The sequence below is a fragment of the Fukomys damarensis genome, unplaced genomic scaffold (assembly GCF_012274545.1).
Source record: "Fukomys damarensis isolate Sample0158 unplaced genomic scaffold, DMR_v1.0_HiC HiC_scaffold_39, whole genome shotgun sequence".
Taxonomy (NCBI): Eukaryota; Metazoa; Chordata; class Mammalia; order Rodentia; family Bathyergidae; genus Fukomys; species Fukomys damarensis.
In genome coordinates, this window is record NW_022900951.1 from 61,209,952 (window position 1) to 61,227,812 (window position 17,861).

Sequence of the window (17,861 nt, forward strand, 5' to 3'; positions counted from 1 at the left end):
TTGTTTTTTTTTGGTTTTTTTTTGGTACCGGGGATTGAACTCGGGTCCTTGTGCTTGCGAGGCAGGCCACCGAACCACTGAGCTAAATCCCCTGCCCCCCAAAAATCAAACTTTAAAACAAAGAAAAATGTGAGGAAACAGGAGGGGGGTCTAGGGGTGAGGGTGATGAGGAGAACATAGTAATGAGAGGAAAGAAGCCAGTGATCCTTATCTTTAAGAGGAATTATTTCACAATGCAGACAGTACTGGGAATTGTTAAAGCACATTCCTCATGTGAGCTTAAAGTCAGCAACAATTCTGCCATTTTGATGTTGTTTATAAAACAGGGTGTGAACCTAAAAACAACTTCGGCATTAACCTCCTAAAATGCTAGAACTTGATTTTCTTAGTCCACATCCCACTGCCAGCAACAGGATGAAGCACTAGCACTGGCACCATGCAGTTAAGAGATGTGCTTTATATTAGTGCCAGAAGAGAGAAAAGATAATCCACAACCCTGAAATTTCTCCAGTAATTATTTCAGCACATATAACTGAAAATAAAAAATGGCAGACTAAAGAAGAAAAAGGAATTCTCTTCTTAGGCTGTACTTAAGGCTGTTTATACATTGCTAAGATAACTGCAAGACTCCTCCAACTTTAGAGCAGTAGTATTTAAGAATATTGCACACAATTCTGTGTCAAAGATAACCCTTAGTTTTTGACTTTCAATCATAAGAGACAATATAGCAGTCCAATTTCAGACTTCAGTCAAAAGAACATTAAGACCGTTTCAATCACTTTATCAAGAAATGGATTAAGTATAAAAGTATTTCATAAATTGAGGAATCAACTCTAAGAACTCAGCTGTGTATTTTTATATGTAAAGAATGGATATATAAATCTTTATTCTTTCCTAAATTCATTAATTTTATGACAATTTTATGGTTGCTAAAAGCAGGCATAAAAATTTAGAGAGGAAATCTGTGAGCTGTTATTGTTATGGAAGGATTTGTTTTCACTGAAAACAATTTGAAATATCTTCTGTACTCAGTGTGTGTAAGAAGATTCTAGGCAACATCACTGACAAATGTCAGGGAGAAATGGTATGCCCTATTTAAAAAAAATTTTAAACTAATATGGAAGATTGGCATTTAAGGGGCCAAACTATTTATACAGTTGAGTTCTGTTAAGTCATTGATTCCTAAAAAAATAAAAGATCTTTCTATGATTTTAACAATCCTTTAAGCTTTTAGTGCAAAATCACATTGATTTCCCTTGGGAAGGTCCTGGGTTTTTGCTTCTCATTGGGGGTGGTGCACGCTGTAATGGTGGTGGCTGCATACCGCCAGCCACTGACTGATACATTCCTCTCATATCAATCTGCTGGTAGTTAGAGGGATTCATAATTAAATTTGGAGGCTTTGGCATCATGAGGTGACCGAGTGTCGCTTGTTGGTAAGTCATTTGTTGCTGCTGCTGCTGATTGTACTGCTGCTGGAGCCTTCTGTTCATAAGTATTCGCTGAACACAGCTGATTAACTAAAGAGAGAAAAGGAAGCTGTTACAAGTGTGTGACCTGTCTCAAAGCAGCAAGTATCAAGTTTTGAGATAATCAATTTGTTAAGGGGGTACCATACCAAAAGGAAAATGTATTATTATTATCACCATTACTAATTTGATGGCATTCACAGGACCATTACTGTAGAAACCAGTTAGTAACACCATTTAGGGCTAAATTCTCTTAATGACTTGACTATTGTATTGCAAGCAGCATTCAGGTCCGTTGCCATAGTAACCTGTCTTGCACTGTGATTAGTCTCAAGTATTAGTTACAGCACTTTCTATTAAGTCTCCTTTCTTTCTCATTCTTTTGATTATTTCACATGATGACAGACAAACATTTTAGTGAGAAATACCAGAGGGAAAAAGCACTTGCAGTAGGAGTAATTCCTACCTGGAATGTCTCAAATTTCCTAAGATAATTTAAAACCACACAATTCTGCCATGCTTTCTAAGTAAAATTCATACCACAGAAATTGATTCCTTGGAGTCAAGAATTAAAATTTCCCAGTATAAAGCAGATGGCTGACAAATGACTGTACTGGGAAAGATGACCAAGGATCCCAGAATATGCTAGCTTTTTGAAGAATTCTATAATTTAGTAGGAATTTGTGAAATTAAGTATATTGAAAAGTATACTTTTTAGAAGCTGTTTAAAAACAGTGAAGGTGTTGAAAGTCTGGTAAATATTTCTATTTAGATGTCAAAAACATAATGAAAAATGAAATGATATACAATAGATCCTATACAAACTTCAAGGAATCCACTTGGGAAGTGGTTGCTCCTTTGTTGCAGATGTACCATTTTTTCAACAAAATTTCTTCTAGAATAATCAATGACCACCCATCCTTCCATAGGTATAGTTATTGACATAAACATCACTACTGCTATAAATTCAAGAAAATTAAAACACCTAGAGAGAGAATTCTTACCATCTGTTGTTTTGTCAGTACATCATTGTAGATTGCTTCTCTTCGTTTAACATCAAGCTCCTGAGTTGCTTGTCTACTTAATGCTAATGCCTGTACTTGGGCCTCTGAGAGATTCATGTTTTCCTTCCACTAAAAGAAAAATTTTGTATTTACTTATTATACAATTGAAGGAAAAATAACTAGGGTACTTAAAGATATTCACAACCTTAAACACCCACCTCCTTTATTTTTTTCTTTTTGAGTTATATGTTGGGAATTGAACCCAGGGTCTTTACACTAAGCTACCTCCCTACCCCTTTTATTTATTTTTTAATTTTTTTGGTACCAGGGATGGAACTCAGATCTTTGCACTTGCAAGGTAGGTGGAGGAACCACTGAGCTAAATCTCTGGCCCTTATTTTTTATTTTGAGACAGGGTCTCACTAAATGTCTAAATTGCCCAACCTCCAATCTGTGTCCTGCCTCAGTCTCCCAAAGAGCAGGGATTACAGTAATGCACCATCCTGTCTGGCTTTTCTTTATTCAAAAGCAGGGTACTAAGTTGTCCCTGGGCATGAGCTAGCTATCTCTAGAATGAGTAATCATCGTATTTGGATTTAATATGTGCGGCTGATACTTAACACAGGTTTAAACAAATAATATATATATATTTTTATGTTTCATTCCTCAAGTTTTAGATTTTTACTCATTTCTCTATTTGCCAACATGTATGTAATATGCTGGATTACAGTTTTGGACTATTATCCAGTTTGCCAGTATTTTACTAGTGCAAATCAAGTTATAGGAATTAAACTCATTTCTCCACACAAGTAGTGCAGAAAACAATTAAAAATTAAAGCAAATAAGGGGACACAAATCAGAGGTTGAAAAAAGACAACAGCAAGTTAGCTTACTACAGCTGAAATTATATCTTCAAGAGGCTGAATCCTCACTGCTGTCACGCTATTTGTTGCTTCCACAACTTTTTCTCTTCCTTGATTAATGAGATCCTAGAAAAATATAAGAAATAAGTCATATAGGGCAGAAAGACTGCATAGTTTTAAAGTACTGGGATCCTTTCTCTTGCCAATTTGTATCACTTGAGTTTAAAACTATATAATTGAAGAGAGAAGCAAAATTCAGCATAAAATGGATTAAAAGGTCATCAATGTCAATAGGGTCTTGGTAGGAAGATAAAAATTTGGGTTTTATTGCACCATTAATTTAATGATTTAAATGAACCCATTAGCAAATATTAAAAAAGGAAACCAGAGATTAGTTAAATTACTAAACTATTGATAAAAAAGCCCTATCTTTCTTATTCATAACTGATTGTACTTTTGAATCACTTATTTTATAATACTGGACGTATGTACTTACTGGTCCAACTACGTTATGTTACAATGGAACTTAATATAGTTATTCTAATTTAATTTACTAGGCAAGTAATTTGTTTATTCCAAAAAATTTATAACTGAAAAACGTGCTATTTCCCTAGCCATTCAGCAGCCCTCTTGTTCCTTAATTAAAATAATTCAAACTATGATAATTCCAGCACTGGATTCCCTTAGGCTCTGAACAAACTGCATTTTACTTTATTATGTTGGTTCCAAAAGGTCAACAAATAAAAGAAGTTCCTTGGTCTATTCACAGGTAATCTTTGGAGAATGTGATATTCCTACATAGGGAATCCTTTGTCAAAAAAAGGGTTTGCCTTTAATTCATGTTAAACTACTTTTGTACTTCACAACATACCTCCAGCTGTTGATTACTCATTGCTGACAGGGCTCCCAAATTGAAAGGAATATAAGGAGTTTGAGAGCTGAAAGTGACAGGGGGTAAATTGGTCCCAGTTGGTATGTTGAAACGCATGGTCAGTCCCTAAAAACAAAAAAGTATGCACTTTTCACATTGTGATTTAAAACTTGAAATTCTACATCACCTACTGGTTTAGAAAAGAATCTATGTTCTCAGATCTAGGACATTATTAACAGTCTTCCACACACAAACAAAACACCCTTTTTACCTGAAACCGAGATCTTATTACATGGAAAGCTTTAACCCCTAAAGGTGTATTTTTTTCTGATAATTCCCACAGAATGAGGCAACTCTGAATTCTAATGAGACTTCTAACATCACATTAACATTAAAGAAATTTTGTACAATGAGTTAGGAGTTTAAAAAGGATTCAGGTATTAGGATAAGGTTTCCCCTACTCAGGCACATTTTTTGCTCAAATGGGTTGGTGTTTAAAACAGACACAGAATTATCATTAGTATTGTTAGGGTTTTTTTTGAGGGGGGTAACTGGGATCAAACTTAGGACCTTGCGCTTGCTTGCGAGGCAGGAAGCAGGACTGACCTAAATCCCAGGCCTGGCACAGAATTATTTTAAATAAAGTTGCTGCTGGAGTTTGACATTAATGTCCAATAACAAAATATTTGTGTTCTGCTAGTCAGCCAAATTTCAGACTTCATGGTATACATGCTAAAACAACTACTACCTCCAAACTCTAAGCTCCTGTATGTTTGTGACTATATACAGTGAGGATGTGGATGAGAAGTAATAACTAAATATATAGCTTCCACTTGACTCTCTTCAACAAGTGTTAAGCAGAAATGGGGGAATTACTCTCACGTGTAAAACTTTATTTTCTTCTGTCCTTTCCTCCTGCTCTACCATCAAATGTAGCTAATCCTTATAAACTGATTTTTATAACTAGGGATCACATACATGAAGACCCAATATATAATCATACATTTCAAATGTGCCTCTTTCCTTCCTCACTGCTCTTTCAAATGACTAAAATAAAAATCAAAACGCTTTTCTTTTTTTGAGATGGGGTCTTGCTGTATTGCTCAGGCTGGTCCTGAACTCCTGGGATCAAGCAAATGTCCTGCCTCAGCCTCTTGAGCATCTGGTTCATGACACCACACTTGGTCAAAAAATCATTTTGACTGAACTACCTTCTTTTCTGCTTCATATTCTGCCCAAGCTGCTTTTCTTTCTTCTTCAGTTAACTCTTCTTCTTCTTTGTGGTCCAAAAGAGAATCATGTTCATGATATCCTACAATGTGTTCTTTATGTATTTGAAGAAGTTCTGCAAGTATAGTATCCTGTTTAGAGGGGTAGAAATAAGAGAATTATTTTCATTCTCTGAATTCTACGTTTAACTGTTAAACTTGAAGTTAACTGCTTTTCACATTTCTAAATACACAAATTACTGAGAAAAGTAAAGTAAACACACACACACAATATTTCATTCTTTTCTTCTCTTTTGAGACAGGGTCTTGCTATGTAGTCCAAGCTGGCCTCAAACTCACAGTAATCCTCCTGTCTTTTTGCCTCCAGAACGCTGAAATTACAGGTGGGCACCAGCAGGCCCTACCCCCAATATCACACTAAATTTTGATGAATTTCATGTTTATATAGCATATTTTGGAGATTCAATTTTTGAAAATTTACCATCATTTAGCTTTCATAGTCATCCCAAGTTACAAAATATTTTTACTTTTTTCATTTTTTGCCTAGTTCTAAGTTAAGTTTGCTTAGATTAGTGATTATATTGGATGGTTGTGAAAAAAGTATGACTGCTCCTATTTATATCTATTTAAAAATTTTATTTTCACAATCATTTTAGCTACCAACCACTCCACTATACTAACAAAATAATACAAATTAACCAGGCACAGGATAGCTTGATTAGAATATAAACCTCTTAAATTTCAACTGCAGGAAAGAAAAAAAATAAATTACATGGTAAGGCTCCATGGGTCAAATTTAAACTGACATACAATTTTTACCAATTCATTATCACAGTCTTTTTTTATTTTGGGTACCAGGGATTGAATGGGGATAGAACTCCAGGATCTTAGACTTGCCAGGCAGGCATGGTGCCACTGAGCTAAATCGCACGGTGTCCTAAGTCAGTCATTTAAGGTTAAACCATTAAATGCCTCAAAATTGGGATCATTTATATATTCAGTAATAACACTAAATACCTGCTCTGTATAATTATCTATGAAACTGAGAAATAAAGAGACATACAGTTAGGATTTAAAGTGAATTAATGATATGTTACTTTTGCTAATAAAAATTTTTTAAATATTCACAAGATGTTTATTACAAAATCACATGAAAAACTGGATATATTAATAGACTAATTCATTTTATAAACAAAATTTTCACAGTTTTTAATAAGTTCTAGAGCATACTTTCTAAGCTCAATTTAGTAAAGGAATATATTTACTAATGAAATGAAGGTATGAAGGAGGTATATAGCACATTACATTCACATTTAATCTACATCTAATAATGCTTAATGCATGCACAAAGCCCACACTTGAACTAATTTTGTTGATACAGCTGTAACTGAGACTTTACAATAATTCATTTTGACATGCAATATATGCTATTTCCTTTGTTGAAAATAGGAAATGTTAAAGGATCATTCAAGCGGTACATAGTGGCTCATTCCTTCAATCCCAGAACTCAGGAAGGCTGAGATAGGAGGATTACAAACTGAAGTCCCACCTGGTCAACTTAGTGAGACCCTTAGTGGGACACAGCTCAGTGGTAAAGCAATCCTGGTTCAATTCTTAAGTATTCTTTAAAAATACATAAATGGTAATGTTAACAGGTTTGGTTCCTTTGAGAGTCAACTAAACACTTCACTCTTTGTCCAGTATAGAAATCTGCCATCCAAAGCTAACTTTTCTGGCCTATGCTACACTAAACAGATTTAGCACATCTAGATCAATATCCAAAGAACAGTTACTGATCAGGTAGGCAGAGAGATATACAAGTCTACATTAATTCATTCCATTGTAAGATGCCTCCCAGGGCTGGGGTGTAGCTTAATGGTAGAGCACTTGCCTAGCATGTAGAAGGCTCTGGATTTGATCCCCAGAACAACAAAAAGGTAATGCTTCCTTAGAATGATTCCAATGTCCAACCCCTAAAATATGACTAAAAAGAGACCATAGCAATAACACCAGACAACACTAATATAAAGTCAGATTTCTACAATGCATCAAAAAATTACAAGACTTAAATATTCTATGGATAGTCCCTGATTTTATTTTTCCTGGACAATAAATGACACTTTTTTTTGAGACACAGTCTTGCTATGTTGTTCAGGCTGATCTTGAATTCATTATGTAGCCCAGGCTGGCCTTGAATTCATGGTGATCCTCCTGCCTCTGCCTCTCTAGTGCTGGGATAAAAGGAATGCACTACCATGGCTGGCTGATAATCTTAACCAGTCAATATCAGTTAATTTCTCTAAGAAAGCTATATAAGCAAAAGACCAAGAAAACTATGTACTAGGAACTAAATTTTCAGCTATACCACTCATTCATTGTCTATATAAAAATGAGTAATAACTAGACCTAGATATGAAATAAAGTTAAACATGGATGAAATATTCCTCACTCACAGATATAAAAAGGTATGAGAATTGCAGAATAAATGAAAACACCAAATTCTTTGAAAAGAAACACAATGCCAACTAAGCATAGTGTTTACTTCTCAATTATAAACATTACAATTCATACTTTTTTGTGTGAAGCTTTTCCAGAAATGCACATGTTCAGGAAAGGCCATACACTCATTCTCATTGTCTGTCTGTCTGTCCTCTCCCTCTCTCACTCTCCCTCTCCCTGTCTCTCCCTCCCTCTCTTCCTCCTATATACCCTTTAAAATTATCTGAAATATCAGGGAGTTTTATCAGGTCATTCCTTAGCATCTTGTAATTTCAAAGCCCAAACATCATATTGGAATTAGAAATCAGGGACTAGAGAAGCAAAGTAAGTTTTCCAATGACACAGCTAAGGACAAACTGGGATTAGAAATTCAATTTCCTGACTCCTATCCAGTGATCTATCACACTACAAAGAATATGTTTTATTAAGACATGGTTCATTTATTCCTCAGATCTACTCTTTCAGCTAAAAAAAATAATAATTCCCTAAAGCCAGGTGTGATGGTGCATACCTGTAATCCCAGCACTCAGGAGGCTGAGGCAGGAGGATCGTTATCAGGTTGAGGCCAGCCTGGGCTACATGGTGAGCTGAAGGCCAGGCTAAACTATGTAGAGAAACTGTCCCCAAACAAACAAACAAACAAACAAACAAAAAAGATAGTTCCCTGAACAATTCTGGGGGACAGAGAAACCTAAATGGTCTATTTGTTTCACTTTGAACTTTTTGGGGTTTGTTGTTGTTGTTTTTGAGATAGTTCAGGCTGGACTCAAACTCATGGTGATCCTCCTGCCTCAGTCTCCAGAGAGTGCTAGGATTACAGATGTGCACCACCATACTCAGCTTACTTTTAACTTTTTGAAGTTTTCAAAAACAAGTATATGTTAATTTAATCAAAGAAATTATAAGCAAGGTATTATAATCCCAGAACTCTGGGAAGGTGAGCAGGAGGATAATAAATTCAAGCCACGCCTGGACAATTTAGCAAGACCTTATTTAAAAATAAAAAAGGACTGTAAATATGGCTCATCGAAAGGCCCCCGGTTCAATCCCCAGTAACACACAAGTACATACACACACACACACACACACACACACACACACACATCTAACCTAGGAAAGTCAAACATGATTGCCTATATAAGGTCAGGTCATGTTAGTGATGCAGTAATTCAGCCTTTTGATCAATGGTGAACAGAAATGCCAGAAAGTCACATGAAAAGTTCATGTGACTGTTTCCTATCATTAAATGAATCATTTTCCTAAAACATTACTTCCCTCCTTCCATCAAGCCAAAAAAAAAATTAAAAAATTGTTCATATTATTTTTATTGCCTACTACTTCTTGTCAAAGAATTTTTAAAACATTAATGAAAACAGCACTATTATCTTTCTACAAAACCTAGAGATAATTTTCAGAAACATTTATTACATGGTCTTCCAAACATTTATACAGAAGCATACATGTACGTGTGAACGTACAGAGCTTTGCATAAGACTGTATTATACTTAAGTTTTGAAACTTATTTTTCTCCCTTAATGTATTTCCATGAACATCACTATATCAAATACAAAACTTCATCATTTTTAATGACTGCAGTGTTTACATTATAATATACACTTTATCATTTATTTATTCATTCTCTTATTTTTTTCCTTTTTTGGGGGTGGGGTTGAACCCAGGGCCTCAAAAATTGCTAGGTACATGCTCTACCACTGAGCTTCATCCCCAGTTTACTTAAGTTTTCTTAAAACATTAAGATTGCTTTCTGATTTAATTATCAAATTTCCAAGTATATGAGTTGGTGAACAAATTTTAATATATTTCTACTGCTTGACAAAGTGATTATGATGATAATACTCAAGTACTTAGTAAGTATGCTTGTTATCTTCATTTCAACAAAGGAGATAGAACCAGTTAGCTTTTAAGTTAATTTTTAAAATAGGAACTCATTTATAAAAAGAGTTCAGAATCAGGAAGGCAGAAATTTTACTTCCATAGTGCTATGTAAACGTATCAAAACTTCTGACGGTATTTTCCCTCTTTAAATTAATTGGAGCATTCTATCAATATAAGAAATAAATGATGAGATTAAGAGGGCAAAAAAGTATTTGTGACAGGATCTTCAGACTATATTTTTAGTTGTTTTTTTAAGTCGGGGTCTTGCTATACATCTCAGGCTGGCCTTGAACTCACTAGGTAGCCCAGACTGGCCTCAAACTCATGGCCATCCTCCTGCCTCAGCCTCCTGAGTGCTGGAATTATAGGTGTGCAGCACCATACCTAGCTCAGACACTCAGACTACTTCTTTGGTAAACCAGTTTTGCTCTGTCTAGAGCAAAGTACAAAGTTTAATAAAGAAAAATTTCATTCCAATATACAACACAATCAGTGGAAAGGCTTTTTGGGGGGCCTTTTAAAATAGCACTTGTTAGTTGCCATAGTAACACTATTACTGAAAACAATACTGGAACAGAATCTATAATCACTTAGCCAACAGTCATAAAATTGAGGTTTAAATTACATCCAAATGTGTACCTTTACTTTTCTTTGTCTAAACTTTATTTTTCTTTAAGTAAAAAGCCTACAAGCTGATTGTCTAGATTTACCTAACAACTTAAATTAGTTTAAACTTTAAAAATGTCTAGTTCAATTAATAAAACAAAATTAATGATAAATTAAGCATTTAAATTAACTTATTTGGAAGTTTAAAGTATTTGGCAACTTGACAGAAATTCCCACTTAATTTATTCTGAAATTTAACCTTGAAAATAAAATTTAAAAAAATAATCAAGGATTTGCCTGGAGTAGGGCAGCGGGGTTGCCATGTTTAAAAAAGACTTTGCTTGCCATCACTCTGGATTGGAGTTTAAAGTATCTGGAAATAAAATGTCACTAGAATACTTAAATGTCACATGACCCACTCAAAAAGCTGTGAAAAGTGCCTTTTATTATGTAAGTTTTTTCCTAGTAAAGAAATGTAATATTCCTGGTCAAAAAGCTTCTACTTTCAAATTTAAAGTCTGTTTCTCTCCAAATTACACTGAAAAAAAAAGTAGTGTATTTGTAAGTAGAAAGCTCACTGAATGAAGTTCACCTAGCACTTCCTATCAGATTTTTGGGTCAAGAATATACAACCTTTGCCAAATAACATTTATAAATATATCCAGATTGCCGAACTGTAGATAAAGATAAGATAGTGACAACTGTAGAACTTGTCATTCCCAATGACAGAAAAGGCAGACCTGCCAATGGGACTTTGGTGCAGGGTAGGAGCCTCTGATAAGAATACTTTCTCCTTAATTTAACATTTAAAGAACTAGATACTATATTTAGCATTTAACCCTTAAAACTAGTTTCTCTTACTACTACACATGGCCCTATAAGGTACAGAATGATCATTCTAGATGTTCTAATTATTGGAGTGATTTTCTAGAGATTGCAGCTTTCCAAGTAGAACCTGAATTGAAAATAAATTTTCATTCCACACAATCTGAAATTCAAAGTATTTCCTTATTCCACAAACACTGATACATCCTCTAGCTCAACTACAGGTGTGATGTAACAAAGAAACAGAAGGAATGACAGCAGCTATTTACCAGTTCTAGACCAACAGATAGCTTGATTTTTTTAAAAGACAAGGCCATACCATATACTTCAGGTGAGCCTTGAACTCAGTCACACTTCTGCCTCAGCACCCTGAGTGCTGAGATTCCAGGTGTGCCCAACCACATCCAGGTCAAGGTAGGTCTTTTTGATTTTTTTTAATGGTACTGAAGATTAAACCCAGGGTCTTTGTACTGAGCTATATCCGGAGCCTCTTTTTTTAAATTTAGAGATACAGTCTCATTAAGTTGCTCAGAGTAGACTCAGACCTGCAATCCTCCTGCCTCAGCCTCTCAGAGTACTGAGATTACAGGTGTGTACCAGTATCTCCACTTTCTTAAATGGATTTAAATCCTAGTTCTACCACTTGCTAGCTCTATGTCCTTCAGCAAGTTACCTCTCTGAGCCTGTTTCCTGGTCTGTAAAATTGATCTAGTAAGTGTCAACTTCACAGGATTATTATGGAAATTAAATATTACATATGAAGTGCTTAGCATGGTACCTAGTTTACTAATGACCATTATGTTGTTAAATCCAAGAGTCACTTCTCAATCCTGACCCTATATCACTCATCAATAATATCTGACAGAATTTAAACATTTTCTTTTCCAAAACACTTTCTTCTCTTGGTAAGCTACTGGGAGAACTATACTGGTGCTGTTCACCCCTTTCCCTTATTTTCTAACACCTTTCTAAAGGTGCTGAAGCAGACCTGAACTTAAAACAAACAAACAATATGTTTCCATACAAAGAAGGGTTTTACACTTTAATCAAGTTTTTCTAATAAAAAATTCAAGAGAATTGAATGAATGAAATGAAAAATCAGTAAGTTAATATCTGTTTTGAGAAGGTATTTGCATATATACAAATTTAAATGCTTAAAATACACTTCTCATCTAAAATGAAAAACTTGACAAGCACAAACAATTTATATATGCGAGGACCAAAAATGCTAGAATTGTAAAGAGCTTCAGGAGTTAATTAGCTACTCTCATAATACCAGAGACGGGTAGGTTGATTTATGTTTATGTAATGATAAAAAGACTTTTTTCCTTTCTTCTCTTTCTGAATGCTAACTTTGCTCTTTAATTAATTCAGTGGTTCCTTACCACAAAGAGATGATACTAACTATAGATCCCAGAGATATAAGGATTAAATGAAATTTCATCCATTCATTCATTGTGCTTGGAAATGAGCCAGGGCATCATGAACGGTTAAGCATGTGCTGTACTACTGAACTATATACTCAATTTAAGATAATATATTTAAAGTTACCTAGTAGAAGCACTCAATATATTCTACTTCTGTATCCTCATATCTTGTATCACTGTTTTTTAAAAAAGATGTTTATCTTACTTTATTCACCCATAGAATATTCTTGCCAAAATTCACTGTCATAAATCTAAACAACCCTTTAGGTCTAATTTCTACCTTCCAGTTTACAGAATATTTAAGAGATATAAGCATATGTTAAAGCATACCATCAGGAAATAAATGAATACAGAATGGAGGAAAAGGAGATGATTGCGGGTTCTGCATCTTGAGTGGATCTTGACAGAAACAAAGCAAGACCTATACATTTTGGAGACAACTGGAGTAATTTGAATAGAAATGTGTTTTGAGATTAGGAAATATGTTATTCATTTTATGGTATTTTGAGTGTATAAAGAATGTCCTAGAGTTTAGAGATGTACACTGAAGTATTTCCAAATGAAATATAATGTTTGCAGTATAAAATAATTCAGAAAAATAGATGACAAAAGTGCAGTAAAATATTAACAACTATTAAATCTAGGTGACTGGTATATGAATATTTATTTTATTTTCTTCCTTGAAAATTTTTACAACAGGAAATTTCTAAAAACATCCAGTTTTTATATTCTTTATGATTTCTGCTTGTTTTTTGAGACAGGGTCTCATCACTATGTAGTTCAGGCTGTCCTTGAATTCACTATGTAGCCCAGGCTGACCTCAAACTCACTGCAATCCCCTGGGCCTTGGCCTCTTGTGTGCTGGGATTACATGTATGTGCCATCACACCCAGCCAACCATCTGTTATTATCTCCAGCCTAGCAAAATAGCAAACCAGCATGGACTACTACTGGTTTCTCTCTCAAACCCAATCTTATAGAAATTATACAAGGGAAAAGGAATTATGACTTCCAGAAACTTATAGGTCCAGACATCTCTGGAGTGACAACTGACATCATATATCATGTGATACAGAGTTATTGAAAACATTGCTAGGCAAAGAAAGTTAGAGTCAAAATGAACAATAGGGATAAAAATAATAAGTTGCAATAAATAACCAAATAGACAGTAGATAGTGTAAGAGTAACTTATCAACTTAACAAGAACCTGCTCAAAATAAAAACTAAAAAGTGCTGAGGATGTAGCTTAGTGCAAAGGATCTGGGTTCACTCCCACCCCCGCCCCATGACTTTGGTTCCATAACAGTTTGTGAATGTGTGGTGCAGGGGGAGATAGGGAGAGAGATAAGGTAATACAATCAAAATAAGAGCACTATAAATTAAGCACATTCAGTCCATTAACAAGTATTTTTATGTAGTTTCTGAAGGGACACTAGAAACATTTCTTCACTTTTAAAAATTAGTAGAGCTAAATTAGATTTAGCTCAGTTATTCCGGCTCCTGCCAAAGTGCAAGGACCTCAGTTGAATCCCTGGTACAAAAAAAAAAAATTAGTACAGAGAAGGTTGGGAATTTAGCTTAGTGGAACCATGCCTGCCTAGCAAGTGCAAGGTCCAGAGTTCAATTCCTGGTACCCCCCCAAAAAAAATTAGTACAGAGGTACTAAGTTATAACTTATAAGGTAGGCAAGACTTCTAAATTGCCTGTATCAATTAGGAAGAAAAAAAGTCTTGAATATTGGAAAGAGTGTTTCTTCTAAATAAATGCAGGCTGACTCAATTGGAAGTCATTTTCAATATTTAATTAGATATTATCATATTCTCAACTGATTATAATTGATCTCTGGGGGAGATCAAGACTTAAATACCTATATCTTTTATAGTCTAGCTAAGATTATTTTCTCTTACCACTAAATGCTTTTAGCCTTCTACTGACCTGTTAGATGTCAAGCTTAATCTAATAAATATCAGGACCTCCTATGACTCTTCTCAAATCCAAAACAAGCCAGGCGTGGTGGCTCATGCCTGTACCCCAGCACTCGGGAGGCTAAGGCAGGAGGATCGCTGTGAGTTCGAGACCAGTCTGAGCTACATAGTAAGTTCCAGGTCAGTCTCAACTACTACATAGTTAGACCCTGTCTCAAAAAAAAAATCCGAAACAAATTTGAGTTCATATTGCTTTCAAAAAATGAATCTAGTATAATGGAATATTAATAACAATATACAAAAAAAAGCAACTAACATTTGAGCACTTACTATGTGTTAAGCAGTATGCTTTATACAGATTATAACCTCTAGGAAGTAGGTACTATTATAATTTTCTTGATGAAAGTGAAGCTCAGAAAGCTTATATGGCTTGCCTAAGATTATACCCCAAAAAGGGTAGCTGGCAAGTTACCTGGGAAAGGCACAAGGCTTAAAACAATTGTTCTTTGTTACTTGTCATCAACCATCCCAGCAAATACCAAACAGGAGACTTTAATAACCTACAAAGTTAATGGTAGAATTAAAACAATTTCTCTGGGGCTTGTTATGTTTTTTGGTGGTCTATTCTTTTCTTATTCAGATGAACAACAACCCTTTTATACTAGTAAATGCAAATGCAGAAACAACAGAATTTATTTAAAAACATACTAAACTTGTGGTAACAGAAGCAGAAAAGGAGAAAATGACATCAAACCTAATTATTTCAATTATGAACATGATTCCTTAGAGGTATGTATCAACAAAAATTGGGTTCATGTGCCACCACGTACATTGCATGTCATAATTACTAACATTTCCCCTACAATTAAATAAGTCCTTTTAAACTTTTATTCTCAAAAGTCAATGTATGTAAATGCAGAGAAAGTTTCTGAAATAGATGGATTAGCTATTTCATATTTCACAAATTATTTTAATGGAATATATTTTATTCTAGTCTTAAGAATAATTTAGGTAAAATATTATCATCTGCTACCTAATAAACTACACAATAACAGTTCTGTTCAGAGAACTATGCTTTGAGGTATTAAAGTTTGAATATAGAACTAACAAAAGGGGAGAAAATTGTACACAAAATGAGGGTGGAGAAAATAAACCTAAAGCCTCACTTAGGGTACTTTAGTTTCAATCCCTGTTTTGTTCTCCCTCTAATTACCAACAGCAGTCCACATTTAAAAAGACATTAAGTTGTACAGTGCTAGAAAAGGGAAATGCAAAAAATTTTCAATGCCAGTTTTACAGCCTTTTGCTTTCTGAATAAAGGGTACAAAGTTTAGGCTGTGTACACTCTCCTTAGAGGAGTAAAACCCCCACTTGAGCATATTAGGAACATGATCTTAACTGAGATTTTCATCTCTGATGTCTATGTAATTTCTAAGTTTATTACCAGAAAAGGTATTTTCCAAAAATTTATATAAATTTAACAGAAGTTAGACCTCACTTTATTGTTAAAAAATAAACAGCTAGGAATCATTCAACAAATCTATCACTAGAAATTTGTGTTAAATGATTTTTAAGTTTGTCCAAGTTTCAAAACGGCTGAGGAACATGACTCTGAAATCAATTTACTAAATAATGGGCTCACAGAACTGTAAGACATATTTTCAGAGGAAAAAAAATCATTTGTAACAAAAATGAACAATTCAATGAGGGGATTTAAGAAAATGTATGAAAAAGGGCAGGATGGTGAATGAAGCGTAAATGGAAGACTAAGGATAGAACTAAAGATATAATGCAAAACTCTTATTCTTTTCCTTTCACAAACGCACTGTGACAGGCTACTCTTCATTTCAATTTCACTGCCTGAAACACAAATCTTATCCTAATGTCACTTTCCAATGATATACAGATTATTAAAGAATCATAAAAATCCAGTTAAGTATCATTATAAAGAAGTTCAAGCCAGGCATGCTGTTACATGCTTGTAATCCCAGCTATTAGGAAGGCCGATGCAGGAAGATTGCAAGTTCAAGGTCAGCCAGGGCAATTTAGTGAAACTTTCTCTCAAAATAAAAAAAAAAAAAAAAAAGAGCTGAGAATGAGGAAGGACCAGGGTTCAATCCCCAAGAGACACACAAAAAAGTCCAAACAAAATCAGATCAAAATGTTCAGCACTGTATTATTCACTATGGATGATTAAAAAGGAAAAAATGTAGTTCTTACCTTTGAAGAGCTGCAAAGATAAAAGACAAAAGAAAGAGAGACATACTGATTGACTGATTGAGGGATTGACTTCCACGTCAAGATGGGTTGCAGGCAGCATTGCTCATGAGTTGCTCAGAAGCTCATCAGGATCTGCAGGTCTTTTGAGGAGGGTTGTATAAAGAAAAAACCCCAAACACAGGAAAGTAACTTGCAGGACAAGACTAGTGGATGGACTTCGGTATCAGGGACATTTAGAAAAAGAAGCACTGCTGCCATCTGATCTCAGCACTACTTAAAACCCAGGACCTGAAAAACATGTAGTCTTATGAAATCATCTAACCCCTATGAGGGAAGAAACTGAGTACAGTGTCAGCCCGGCAGTTCTCGTATGACAGGGAGATGGAGACCAGAGAGAAAGATATCCCCAGGAGAGCACCTTCTCTAGGGACAGAAAGAAGCAAGAATGTGGTTCTAGATAGGCCCTGAACAAGGAATTGAGTAATCCATGGACAGTGAGTTGAAGGACATGCAGCAGCTCTCACCATTGTGATCTGGGGCAGAGAGAAAGACACTGGAGTGGTACCAGAGATCTTACTCTCACCTTCTTTTTAATGCCACCAAGCTGTGGGCCCAATATGGCATCCTGCCTGACTCCAATCCACCAAACATCAGAGAGATGGGTATCTATGTGTGGTCCATCCCACTGCATACCAAAAGTTACTGAGCTTGGCATGCACATGAGCTCCTCATTGGCTTTCCAAGGCTAATGAATTCCATACCTAAGTGTCTGCTTCCTCTATGCCACTGAACCTGCAGACTGGATAAATATTATTTGTGGTGTGGATAGAAAGCTGAAGAAGAGGAATGGCAAGGTTGGAAGGTATAAGCTCACTCAAAGAAGTGTAAGCAGCTACACAGATTATCAGGAAAAAAAGGACAGGGAGATCAAGGAAGACTCTCCAGAGATCAGTGGAAGAGTGAATGCTATGGTTCAAATGGAGAATATCCCAAAGCCTCATGCACTCAGCAGTGAGGCTGCTGCAAA

General features: G+C 35.2%; 1 protein-coding gene across 5 annotated transcripts in view; it reads right to left on the minus strand.

Moving 5' to 3' along the window:
• Positions 1-70: 70 nt before the first annotated feature.
• Atrx (ATRX chromatin remodeler) overlaps positions 71-17,861 on the minus strand; it is a 302,586-nt gene continuing 284,795 nt past the window's right edge. For all 5 annotated transcript variants that reach the window (XM_010641338.2, XM_010641336.2, XM_010641335.2 and 2 more), the window contains 5 exons: positions 5,419-5,568; positions 4,208-4,333; positions 3,367-3,462; positions 2,474-2,602; positions 71-1,520 (listed from right to left, as the gene is read on the minus strand). In XM_010641338.2, the coding sequence (XP_010639640.1) occupies positions 1,242-1,520; positions 2,474-2,602; positions 3,367-3,462; positions 4,208-4,333; positions 5,419-5,568 (780 nt within the window). In that variant the 3' untranslated portion in view covers positions 71-1,241. The remainder of the gene's footprint in view (positions 1,521-2,473; positions 2,603-3,366; positions 3,463-4,207; positions 4,334-5,418; positions 5,569-17,861) is intronic.